General features: G+C 48.9%; 1 protein-coding gene across 1 annotated transcript in view; it reads right to left on the reverse strand.

The window, feature by feature from the left end:
- LOC146171605 (acetylcholinesterase-like) overlaps nt 1–13017 on the reverse strand; it is a 36024-nt gene that overhangs the window by 22671 nt on the left and 336 nt on the right. Inside the window, exons 2-3 of the mRNA XM_084586461.1 lie at nt 7473–7595; nt 1495–1739 (exon numbers count right to left, since the gene is read on the reverse strand). Coding sequence (XP_084442587.1) covers nt 1495–1739; nt 7473–7595 — 368 coding nt within the window. The remainder of the gene's footprint in view (nt 1–1494; nt 1740–7472; nt 7596–13017) is intronic.

Here is a 13017-nt window from a genome sequence, read left to right on the forward strand (position 1 = left end):
AAGGGATTTACACGAAATTTGAAAGTAGCGAAGACTAAAATGGGTTAATAAGTGAAATAATGTGACGCCAAGGATTTCACGTCCCGCAAACGGAAGTAGAGCCGAAAGAGGGCATATAAAGGGATTTGCGACCAATTTTAAAGTACCAAAGACTAAAATGGGTAAACAAGAAGATAATTAAGTAACTAGAAGCAGCCAGAAGCAACCAAAGCAGCATCCGTGCTTTCGCATTACTCCAATGCAGATTCCTCAGTGATCTTTAATTTTTAACTCCGCAGTATTGCCAAATAGAGGCTCACTACCTATTGTTTTTTCATTAACATATTGAGCCCAATATCTTGCCAGAATAAGCAGCTTTGCTGTCAATTCACGTGTTTTGCTTATGCTATTTTGTTCTACTCCTTCAAATAAATCCGGTTAGGCCATGAATCTTCAAAAAAATAAATCAGTAAGCTGCCTTGATTTTTAACACTTACTTTTTCGCGCTACAGGACCAATGTTTAATTATCTGAGAGATATTAAAAGGGCATGTTTGTATTACTAAAGGCTTTTGCGACTATATAAACATAACATCGCTAGAAAGGACAAACACATAACACTCATAGTGGCGATTGAAGACGACATAAATACACATGACACCAGTAACCCCGCACGTTGGCACGTTACAGGGTGCAGGACGAACCATGGCAGGCAGGTGCTTCGCTTCACAATTCCTACTGTATTTAATCGACGCTATCCTAGCATTGGCCAAGATTTCGCGATTCCCCCCTTTAAATAAATCCGTGCAATATGAGAGAACAGGGTTCCTTCTTGCGGCGGGTCTCCCATTACTTTTATGTAGTTGGCCCAGCTAACCTTCCACGTTTTGTACTCAAGTTACTATTAGGATCTTTGCTGATCGATTCATGCAATCTTGACTTGTCTGCTGCCAAATGCCGTCACATACGGGGGAACCCACCCGGTTAAACTGCTCTTCGAAGGAGATTTCTAGACACTGCTCCTTTCTTGTACAAAAATCAAGTACTATTAATAGTGTTGTTGACAACTAAGCTGCTGTATTATAAAAACAACTCATTTTAAGCGACAAAAAGGCACAAGTGGCTTAATGTTTTGTTGTCGTGCCTTGAGTTACAATTTCCGTGTTAAGATTGAAAACACAAAAAACTGTAAAATTAGAATGACACTACCTCTCATTCTGAAAGTGCCTCGGTCACTGCAGTGATGCCGGTTTTCGCAGGCGCAGGCGCCACAACACAAGATCCGAGTGATTGCACTCTCGTTCTCTACCGAGGCTTTCTCTGAAGCATAGCACGTGTGTGACATGGTTTCGTAGACCTCTTTGCGAGTGCCAGGACAAGGTCGACCCTAGAGGCGCATGTAATACACCTATGCCTACGAAATCTTGCATGAATGAGCTGACCCCTGCGTCCTCGAAAGAAAAAAAAAAGCATCGTCACTGGGCCGAAACTAAAGAGAAAGACGCATTGTACTCACCCGACAAGATCACTGACGCTGGCGTTGCGGAGGCACGCCACAATCAGCTCGTCGGTAGAATGCGTACAGGACACGAGGGCGGCTACGGCGCGCATGTTGGTCAGCCCCGCTGCGCCAGAGTTGTCCGGCAGCAGCCGAAACGGGCTGCCCGAGTGGAAGAAGAAACGTTTGAAAGTTGCGCTTCCGTCTGCCATCATGAGGTAACCGAGCGAGCTGGCGCCGGTATCGAAGCCCACCAAGGCTATCTGCGTGGAAGCGAGACCGAGCGAGAAGCAAACCTTCAGCCCCATAGGATGTGAGAGCTGCTCGTGCGCGATGAAAAGTGATATGTTAGTCCCTCCGTTTAGGGTAGAGACCAACACTTCAATGTAGCAAGTCCCCATGTTTTTGTCAAGAGGACTGTGCCGGAATTTAGTACGGGCACGTAGCTTTGTGATGTCCCGATTATAGGGTTCTTTTCGTGGTGGAGAGCACAATTCCCACACGAAATAGTGCCAGTAACAAATTTAATCAGAGCTGGATGCCCCCGCTCACCCGACGGTCTTGAGGCTGCGTCTGGACGCCGCCGCGGTGATCCGGTGCTTAAGGTGGGAGATGATGACCATAGCTGCAGGCAGCGCTGGTGATGATGGCAGGACTAGCAAGCTGCCTTCGTATTTTCAGGCAGTCGTACCTCGACCTGTTTCGTGTGTCGTGTGTCGGCCTGTTTTAGCGCATCCCACGTTACTCTCTGCCCTGCCGTCCTTCTGCCGCTTTCCTTGTCACCTCGGGTCCTTTCTTCCCATTCTCAGAACCCTTGTCATCCTTGCCACAGTATGTGTCCCCGCATTCCAGCGTGTCGTTCAGCGACCCATCTTCGCATCCGTTTTTCGGACAAATCGGCACGAGCAGGCAAATTTGTGGAGAGGTCGGTGGCTTCCGAATCACCGCACAACCCGAATGTCAAGTTCCGGCACAGAAATTTAGCGATAACATTCGATCACCATACCTTTTTCGAAAATTTTTTTTTTCTTTCGAAGTCTATGCACCCCCATATCAATGCCTGTGTTCATACGTCGTTGACCCTGAGCTTTGTGCGCACTGCCCCGAAAGCACATCACAGATGAATTCAACCGCATCCCCGTCCATACAAGAAGTCCGCATTTCGCGCACAACAGCGAGGTCATCCCGCGCCCTAATATCTGTCGACAATCAACTGGCTTTACTGGCGACTATTTTACAATGAAGAAATGTGCGTGTACACCTTCTTCCCTTTAGCAAAGCATTGCAACGGACAATTTCTAAAAGGAGTCTGAACATGGTATCATACAGGATGATGATATACACATGATTAAACTGACTTCATAATATTCATACCACTAAGACTGAACACAAGAGCACAAGAATAAAACTTAGACAACAGAACAGGGTTCAGAAAAGGGTATCATAGTATGTTTTGTACATGAATGAAACTTTACTAGCAGGCTCCCAGCATTATTAATCAAGACACATGATTGTACACATCCTACACATTGGCATGCAAGCTCATCTCACGTTCTGGCTTTGTCGGCAGTTCGGATTTTTCGTTTCTTTTCTCTTCCAGTGCCTGCAACCCTGTGGCCTGTGAATTATCCACGTCACCCTCGGAAGTGCTGCTGGGTTGAACATCATCGTTTTCAGCATTTTGCGGCGGTAAATGTTGAGCATGTGTCAGAATGCCGCGAGAGATTTTCTGATCTATAGAGCTGGTTTCTGCGGGTAGGATGAAGTCATAGCAACTGTTTTCAGTCGGTGCGCTGTGTGTGCAAGCTTCGATGCTATCCTGCTCTGAGTCACTTTGGGGGGGGGGGGGGGGGGGGGGGGGGGGGGGGGGGGGGGGGGGGGGCTTTCTTGGTAGCGCTTCAGTCTGTTCGCATGCACTGTGAAAGTTGGGTGCCTTCTCTTACAGCTCCGAACACGAAATGTTATGGGGCCTAGTCTTTCCACGATGCAGTAGGGGCCTTCCAGTTTGGAGCCAGTTTATGTGACAGCCCCTTTTCACTGGGCTCAACTATGAGCAAGACCCGATCTCCTGCCATGAGCTCTGCTTCCGCGGCTTTAATGTCATGTCTCGCTTTCCGAACATTTGAGGCGGAATCGAAAGCTTTCTTCGCCATCTCGTGAGATATAGCGGTAGTCGCAAAGCCCGCTCTGCCTGAACATCGTCCATGACGGCGTACTGGGACCCACACACTCTTCAAAAGCCTCTTGCGGCATGTCTGGGTCTCGGCCATACATTAGAGACAACGGCGTCTCATGAGTACTCTCACGGACAGCGGTTTGTATGCAAAAATTACATACGGGATCTACAAACCTCAGTCACGTGCAACATCATGCGAGATCAGCTACTTACGAGTCAGCCGCTCTACCGCCCCTTTACATTTTGGGTGTTATGCTGTTTTTTTCAGCTTTTTGACCTTTAGAAGCTGACACACTCCTGTCATAGCCTTGGAAGTGAAATTGCTCCCTTGGTCAGTAAGCAACTGTTTGTGCACACTGTGGCGCAAAACGACTCTATCAACAAAACACCTCGCCACTGCTGGCGACTTCTGGTCACTCATTGTAATGGTTTCCGCGGATTTGGATAGGTGATTGGAGAGCACTAGTACGTACTTCTTCCCATTACTGGGGGTCGGTAACGGTCCGAAAGCATCCATGGCCGTTCTCTCAAAAAGTGCGCTCATCTCTCCAAACTCCTTAATCGGAGCGCGTTTCCTGTTTTGGGGCGTTTTTTCTAACTGGCAGAATTCGCACCGAGCGCAGTACTCGGCAATCGACTTCCTCATTTCTGGCCAGAAATGCTTCAATTTTCTGTTTCATTTTCTTGGCCCCTAGACGACCGGAGTATGGTGCGTCATGGTGTACAGGTAACACATCTCTAATCAGGCTGCGCGATACAATGTATCTTTCACTGGTAGCCGCGCCTGAACTTTGCGTCGGGTACGGGCAAACCTTTAGGAGCAAGCAAGATGCGCTCAATGCGTATCCGCTTAGAGACTCCGTATCGTCAGCTTGTTTTTCCCTCATTTCTTGAAATTTCCCGTCCTTTTGGTGCTCTTGCTTCAGCTGCTCTTCACCAATAACTGAAATAAAAGCTGTGGTCCTTACTTCAGAGACTGGTTCCTAGCTCACCCGATACAAGGCATCCGCGTTTGCGTCCACTTTTCCCGCCCTGTGCTCTATTTCAGTCATAGCCTTAAAGCTGAAGGTTCCAGCCAGTCGCGAGCTCGGATTCCTGATGTTCATAACCCACTTAAGCGGTTGGCAATCTGTCAGTATTTTAAACTTGCGGCCATACAAGTAACAGCGAAGGTGGCGGACCGCCCATACAACAGCCAAGCACTCTTTTTCTCTCGCGCTATAATTTTGCTCCGCCGTATTTAGCGGACGACTTGCGAAAGCCACCAAATGTTCATTTTGTTCTAACATTTGCGACAGTACCGCTCCAAATGTGCACTGTGACGCATCAGTGTGAACGATAAACTCTTTCGTAAAGTCAGGATACTTGATTATTGGCGCTTCAATGAGCTTTCTTTTCAGATTCTCGAAAGCAGCTTGTGCCTCGGCTGTCCATGCGAAATGTGTTTGCTTTGGTGTTAGCAATATCAGCCGATAATAGCTTGCTGATTCCAGAAACTTTTGCACCTCTCTGACACCACTTGGGTTGGGAAAGCGAAGAACCGCCTCACCTTTCTCTTCATCTGGCTGCACGCCGTTGACAGACACCACACTGCCCGAGATACTTTAATTTCGATTTAAAAAATTGGCACTTTATCAGTTTTCACTTCAGCCTGGCGCCTTTCAGTTTCCTCAGCACTGCCTCAATATCTGGCATGTGCTGCTGTATCGTATAGCTAGCGATGATTATGTCATCCATGTACACGTGACTTATGTGACCGATTAACCCTTCGACCAAAACGTCTGCGGTTCGCTGCCAGACAGCAGGACTTTACTAATCTCATGGGCGTTCTCGTCCATTGATAATGACTACTGGTCGTGTTAAAAGCCGTTTGTTTCTTATCAGAAGGATCCATTTTGATTTGCCAGAAGCCAGAGGCCATGTCCACAACCGAGAAGTGCTTGGCCGATCCCAACTGTGACAATGTCTCTTGGATAGGTCTCCTGGCCGCGGATACGGATCCACTTTGGATACACTGTTTAGCTTCCTCTAGTCAACTACAAAACGAAGTGACCCATCTTTCTTTTCTACCAATATTACAGGTGAGCCCCATGGGGACTTGGAATTGTCTGATTCCGGCTTTCAGCAAATCCTGCATTTACTTGGCCATCTCCTCGCGCTGCGCATACGGAACGCGGCAGGCCCTCTGGTACAGAGGAGAGGCGCCCCATGTGTCAATGTGGTGTTTGATTGCCCCACAATGCCCGAGGTCAAAGTTTCCTCAAAAAAGAAAACTTCAGTTTACCTCCCTCAGTTGGACCAAGCCTTCTTAAGGTATGTGAGACACATCAAAGAGAGACGTGATCTCATAATCTGTCATTGTCTGACAATGATCTGTGACCGCAAGCACTTTTCGTCTTTTGATTATCCCACTGCGCACATACAAGTAGCAATATTCTTATTTCGGGCACAGTTATTTCCTCTTTAGTGAAGTTTGCAAGGAGGACGGGTACGCGGCAGCTTTCTTCTGGCTTCACTAGAGTAGTGGACCCTATCAATCCATGTGATAAACGGCCCCAACCTTGACGACTCTAACCTGTCCTGCGCTTAGGGGTTTTGCCAGCTTTTCCCTGCAAACAATTTGCGACAAGGCCGGTACAGTGCAAGAGCGCGGCAATCTCACGCTCACGGATATGCGCTCAGGCGCACCATCGAGGACTGCTAGCGCTTGAGAGACCTCTCTCATGTATTAAGCTCGCCAGTTTTTATTAAGAATTTGGCACTCTTGTGGATCCAACTCCACTTCCTTTGCTAAAATATTTATTTTCTGGGCTGATATGATATCCTGTCCGATTATTCCGTCTACTGTGATTGCAGGTCCATCCGCGACGACAAAACAGTCATAAAAAAAGTTCTGTTTACAAAGGAAATTTGCAAAGAGAAACAGCCATGGATGTTGATCTTACTCCCAGTGATGCTCACAAAGCGCCCATGCCAGCTTACCGCGTTAGTAATTTTGTCAGGACATCCCTCTTGAAACCTCTTGAAGGCCCGTTCAGAAATGAGCGAAATGCGAGAGCCCGTGTAAATTACGATTACAGCTTCACCTCCGATTTGCAGCACTGTACTACCGGTCTAGTTTCCTTCGATTATCCCAATACTGTAAGAGGATCACCCGAGATCGCTGTTCCCTTGTTCTGTACTTTCCCGTCTGCAGCGGATATTCTCACCGAAACCCCCCGTTGCTTTTATTTAGCCCCTTCCAACCCGCAGTCAGAGGGGCGACCTACTCGTTTTTTTGGAATGGACTGTTTCTTGGAGTGTGCACGCTCAGCGCAGTTACGAGCAAAGTGATCAGTTCTTCCGCACACGAAGCATGCTCTACGTGAATAAGGCCACCCATATGGAGCACTCGATGACTGTGATGCAGGGACAACCTCTCAAAATCAGCAAATTTATGAATGGATTACTAAAGTAACTGTCCCTGTTAGCAGTGCATAGACAAAAGGCGTCAGCAATAAAGCTGAATAGAGAAATGCATAAGTAAATTTATCAGTTTAGAGGACAGATTTTTACGGAAAGGCAAGAAATTGTCGCTTACGTTTCGGGGATCCCCGTTGAAAGCGGCGATATTATTTTTTATCCACTTGAGAGCCAGTAGTTGGTCAAGGAGGCCGACATTTCCCGGTGTGTCATTGGTGTTCGCATTCAAGAAGCCGAAGAGCCCGAGACGGTAACTGGGCACAACAACCACCGAGTCAGTATAACCAGATAATGCGGCGCCGTCCATGTAGTGGTAGTCACTGAAACCATGCTCAAAATCTCTTCCGTAAAAGAATACCAGCACTGGTTTGTACTGGCATCCGGCAGAGCAGCGCGAGATGGTCGGCGTCCACACGTTCAGGTGCAGGCAGTCCTCGCTGATGCCAGTTGCGATCTCGTCAAGGACGGGCACTTGTGGGAACTGGAAGGAAGAAATGTGCACCAAAGTCACTGTGAAGGATGTCAAATGCATGAGCACTGAAAATCCTTGTATGCGTCGCACAAAGTACTCAGTCAAGGTTCCGCAGAGGGTAATGCGAAAACACGTTCACCCTTGGCCTGCGTCCACCGCCGCTGTGGCTCCGCAGTTAGGGCACGGCCTTTTGAACCCAAAAACGATCAAATCCTGGCTGTGGTGGACCTGGGTTTAGGCGCAAGAAAACGAAGCGCGGCCGTGTACTGTGCGGCGGCAGTGCACGCTAAAAACCCTAATAAATACGTACTTGCGCAAAGAAAACGGGACAAACTAAAGAAACATAAATGACATATGCTTCCTTGCGCAGGTTCGTACCTTGGAATGAATGAAGCAACTCGCCCAACCCAAAGTAACTGTTATTTGAAGAATCCCAGGATGTTGAAATTTCCGGAGCTCTTCACCACAGCGTCCCTCTCCCTGAGTCACTTTACGGCGCGAAACCATATAAACCAAGCAGCCAACCGAGCCCTGCGTCCAACAAAGCTAATGTTAACTGCATTTTCGCTATTATGTCAAAAGCCTCATTATCCTCATGTAACACGAAACTCCGTCGTCGGCGCCGTAAACATCCAAATGGTACAAAGAAACAATGGTGTCGCAAGAGCCGTTGTCTATACGCAGGAGCGCCGAGCGGGACAACAGCATCTCTTCGAGGGGCTGTTTGCTCGTAGTCATCACTAACGGACCTCCGTGTGGCGTCAGATATCCCCTATTTGGTATCAAACGTGTGCAGCTGTTTCTGCGGAGTTCCGGGCGGTGTCATACCATATCTCTTGCCATTGCTTATCTAGTTTGCGAAGGCATTTGAACCGGCGACACCTCTCCCTACAAGTGCATTTTTGAGCACCTCATTACCCACATCACCTAGAGCAGCGAGCGTTGTCAGAGGAGGAGGAGGAGTGAATAAGGCACCCTCAAGAAGAGGATGAGTTGAGAGTTGAGTTCGGCTGTAGTATTTCGAGAATGCGGCAGTTAACCGGGGCGTGTTGGCCGGGGACATCAGTACAAAGAAGCACGGATCCTTATCTTCTTGATATGGAGAGGCGCGTCTTCGACAAGTTAGTTAAGGCGAGCGCTTTTGTCGGCAAACAGAACGAGCGTCCTTTCATCTCTCTCACCACTCTTCTGAACAATGGACCAGGGCGCCGGAGCGAACCAGGAGCCGTGGCATGGCGTCGTGTTTTAACCGAGAAGCGGGAGATGGCTTCCTTAACTATGCTTAGGGAAGCAACTGTGGATTCAAAGATGCTGCCTGTGTCACCCCATGGTCATTAAGGCGTACTGACTTGGACCAGGGTGTGGTTCTCCCGGGCTACAGTTTGACGGCGACAAGATGAGTGCCCTATCGCTTGGCCGGCACCGTTTGTTTTGGTAAAACTTTATTTCCCACAGTAGGGGTCCTGAAGTACACTTGGCTAGGCGCCAGGTGTAGAGGGCAGCTCCCACGTGGGCACAGACAGCCCGAAGCTCTCCGCCAACACGCCGGCCTCCTGGACAGTCCGAAACTGATCATGTAGTGAAGCACTTTTTAACACTTTGTCCCAATTTTCCTTGTCTTGGCGTAGGCGCCGCTCGATGCACAACCACACAGCATATGTTTTAAGTCTACAGTCACTGCAACGTTCACACAAATGTTGTCCATTGTAGTCTGGGTCGATGTGCTTCATGCGCCAGGAGTTGGGGTATGAGTTCGTTTGGAGCAAGCGTAACGTAACTGACTGGCTGCGGGTTAATTTCTTATCCGGGAGGGAAAATGTTCGTCTGCCTACATAAAAGTGCTTAGTGAGCTCGTTGGACGTGAATAATTGATCTCTGTACTCGATATGCGGAGTAGCGGGGGAAACCGGAGGGACGCGGTAGATGAGTCCTTGCGCCGCCTCGTGTGCGATCTCGTTGAGATTCCGCAGGCCGCCGCCTGTGCTGCCCATGTGTGCCGGGAACCATACGATGGAGTGATGGGTGATGTTACTTCCGCCTAAGATCCGCAGCGTCGTCTTGTCTATCCCGCCCTTGGCGAAACCTCGAGTGGCTGCTCTAGAGTCGCTGTATATAGTGTGAAGTTCGAGGCTTTTAGAGCTATATTATCGCTGCTTGTTCAGCTACCTCTGTCTTCTTGGTGTAAAGTGTGAGTGAGTTCCGCCTACGCCCGTGTCCGTCAACTACTGCTACCGAGTGGGTGTGCTTTCGCGGTATGTACGCTCAATCCACGAAAGCTGTCTGGTCGGGAAACTGTGCCGCGTCCTGAGCGAGGGCTTTGGCGCGGGCGAGCCTTCTTCCTTGATTGCGGATCGGGTGTACGTTTCTTGGGAAGAGGGACACTGAGTGCTTCTCGCACGACTTTAGGTAACTGCAGCGCGTTGTCCCTTTCTGCTATGGTGTTCAGGCTGAGCTTGACGAGAATCTCTCTGCCCGCTTTCGTGCTTGATAAGCGTGCAATCTGTACCGTGTGCTGTACCTCGATGATTTCGGCAAGGGTATTGCGCACTCCTAGCTGTAAGAGTAGTTCAGTGGAAGCATTATCGGGGAGCTCCAATGCTGTCTTGAAAGTTAGGCGTATGCGCACTTCAAGCCTTTTCTGATATTCCTTTTTCCAGTTCAGCATTGCAGGCACATATGTGATGTGACAGAGTACAAAAGCGCGGACCATTTGAATGGCGTTGTCCTTGCTCAGTCCACTGTGCTTATTCATGATGCGCCGAAACATCCCGATCGCGTTTGTAATCTTGATCATGATGCTGTTGAGCATCGCCTAGTTGGACCCTTCGCTTGGGATTATTAATCCTAGAATTCGTATTTTGTCGACCGTAGGTACGCGATTTCCATCCGTATCGTGTAACTCTATGTATGGTGAGTGGTGTCGGCGCCAGTCGTTGGACAGGTGCCCTGGTTTTGGGGTGTGGTAGATGAGTAGCTCGGATTTTCGAGAAGAGCAGCGAAGTCCCATTGGGGCAAGATGGGCCTCGGTAACCGTGATGGTTCCTTGCATGCGAGCTTCCAATTCCGCATCGCTGGCACCGGTGCTCCAGATGGTAACATCGTCTGCGTATATGGTGTGCTCCACATCAGCAATTTCACCCACTGCGCGAGAAAGCTTTGTCATCGCCGAGTTAAATAAAAATGGTGAAAGTATTGTGTCTTGTGGCGTTCCCTTATCTCCCAGATTAAAGCTCTCTGAGACGTGCTCGCCTATCCGGAAAGTGGCCGTTCGATCCTCCAAAAACGCCTTGACGTAGTGGTAGAAGCGTGTTCCGAGATTGTGGTAAGATATGGCTTTGAGAATGGCTTGCTGTTGGATGTTGTCAAAAGCTTGCTCCACATCGAGTCCCAGTAGCGCCTTGATGTCTCGTGTGGGGCGATCCAAGCCTCTTTTCTTAATTCGTAGCTTGGTGTCTTGCGTTGAGAGACCTGGCCTGTAGCCGATCATATTGTAAGGGAAGTACTCCATTTCTTCTACGTATTCTGATAGTCCATTCAGGATAACCTGTTCGGCTAGCTTTATTAGGCAGGACATCAGTAAGATCGGCCTTATGTTGGGTAGGCCCAGCAGCTTGCCCGGTTTTGGGATGAGGATGGTATTGGCATGTTTCCACTCTGCAGTTAGTTGGCCAGTTTTCAAGACTTCATTCCAGGCCGGCGCCTTTGCAGCAAGACACACAGCTTGTGGCTGGAGCCTTCTAAACAATGCACCGGGATGGCGGGGCGAACCAGAGTATCTGCACGCCGTCGTATTGTGACAGCACCACAGAAGATTGCTTCCTTAATTACTCTCAGAGAGGCGGTGGTGGATTCAAAGAAGCTGCTGCACGTGCCAGTCGATATGCATTCAAACGTATTGGATTAAATTAGGCTTTGTGCTCTGAGGATGTGTGCGAGATCGCCTCGCAGACGCCTATGAAGAAAGGTTTGCTATTTATGGCTGGAACCAGAGGGGACATCGCCGCTTCATAGAGAACAACAGGGGTAGCCTGTCTCATCTGTAGTGGACTGCAGTCTTCTCGGGTCAAGTGTGAGGAGGTGTGCGTGTGTGTGTGTGTGTGTGCGCGCGCATTTGTGTATGATGTGCTGATTGAAAAATAGGGCGGTACTAAAAGAAGCGGATCAGCGCCCAATAGACACCTGGGAAGATATGGATTCCCCAGCTATAGGGATCTTAAACTGAAAAAAGTGATTTAAGCCGCATACGAGGGCTGCTTTGGTGTGACTCGCCTGTGCTCCCTGTTGACTAAGAGCTATCTCGCTCCCTTTACGTGCTTGCACGTTTGTATATATGTTGTGAACATGTAAAATAAATCTCCAGTTTACTCTTCTCCTAATTAACTCCTACCTCCATCAGCCTTCCTCAACGCTGTGCGGTGAAAACTTATCGACCTCGGTCTTCAAACTATATCAACTGAATGGCAGCGGTCTGATCGTCTGCGCAGTTTCCCGGCTCCAGTTGGGTAAGCGCACGGTTTCCTCTTGAGGTTTGCAAGGTTTTACAAGACTTGCCAAAATTTGTGTAGCCCAGGTGATTGCTTGACGTTATAGCTCTTTAGTGATCTTCTTTAACCACTTGTGTATTGAGCTTATAGCCGTCGCTTGGGAGCAGTCATGAACTGGAAAAAGCTGCTAAAGCGGACTTAGTCTTATATACAGAGAATTGGGGATCGATTGTGGTTAGATTCATTGGAAACCGCCTTTAGATCAGGCAATTGAAGAAAGGGGAGCAGTAACAGAGGAAATAGTGGAATGTTGGGAAGACATTAGGAAGCTCTTAAGAAAGAACAGCAACAGGAGAGGCTGAAGAGAGAAAGGGAAGAACACGAGGGAAAGCTCTTGATGAGCGCGAAAAGGAGTGCCAGTATGAATTGGAGAGCAAGCAACTAATCCTAAAGCAGCTGCTAGAAAGAGGTCTACGTTTAGGTGACCGGGCTATTTGGTCGCTAATTCGTGCTAACGGCTGCAAGATGCGCCGCAAGAAACTATTGACCCGTGTACAACTATTGACCCGTGTACTGCGCGCGAATTCTTTGCTAGAACTCACAAAAGCATACCGCGGAGCTGCTGAAGCAGAGCAGAGGTACATTGCCACTGTAGCGGAGCAGACGGTAGCGGAAGAGCACAATGGATACGATCAGGATCAGGCCACCGGCGAAACGGATCCTAACAGAGTGGCAACAAGCGCCTAGCCACTAGAGGTGCCCGTAGAAACTGCATTCACCCTTGTACTGCAGGGCGCGAATTCTGTGCTGGAGCCGGCGATTGGAAAAACGAGAAACTATGGCAGCAGAGAAAGAGGCGGCCGACACGGTACGAGTGGTGCGTCCGGAGAGAGGAGAGAACATCGCAGAGTATGTCGAGAAAAGCCAGAGAGCGGGAGAGACAGACC

This window comes from Amblyomma maculatum, unplaced genomic scaffold (genome assembly GCF_055883805.1).
Source record: "Amblyomma maculatum isolate TAMU_Amacu unplaced genomic scaffold, ASM5588380v1 scaffold_19, whole genome shotgun sequence".
Lineage (NCBI taxonomy): Eukaryota > Metazoa > Arthropoda > Arachnida > Ixodida > Ixodidae > Amblyomma > Amblyomma maculatum.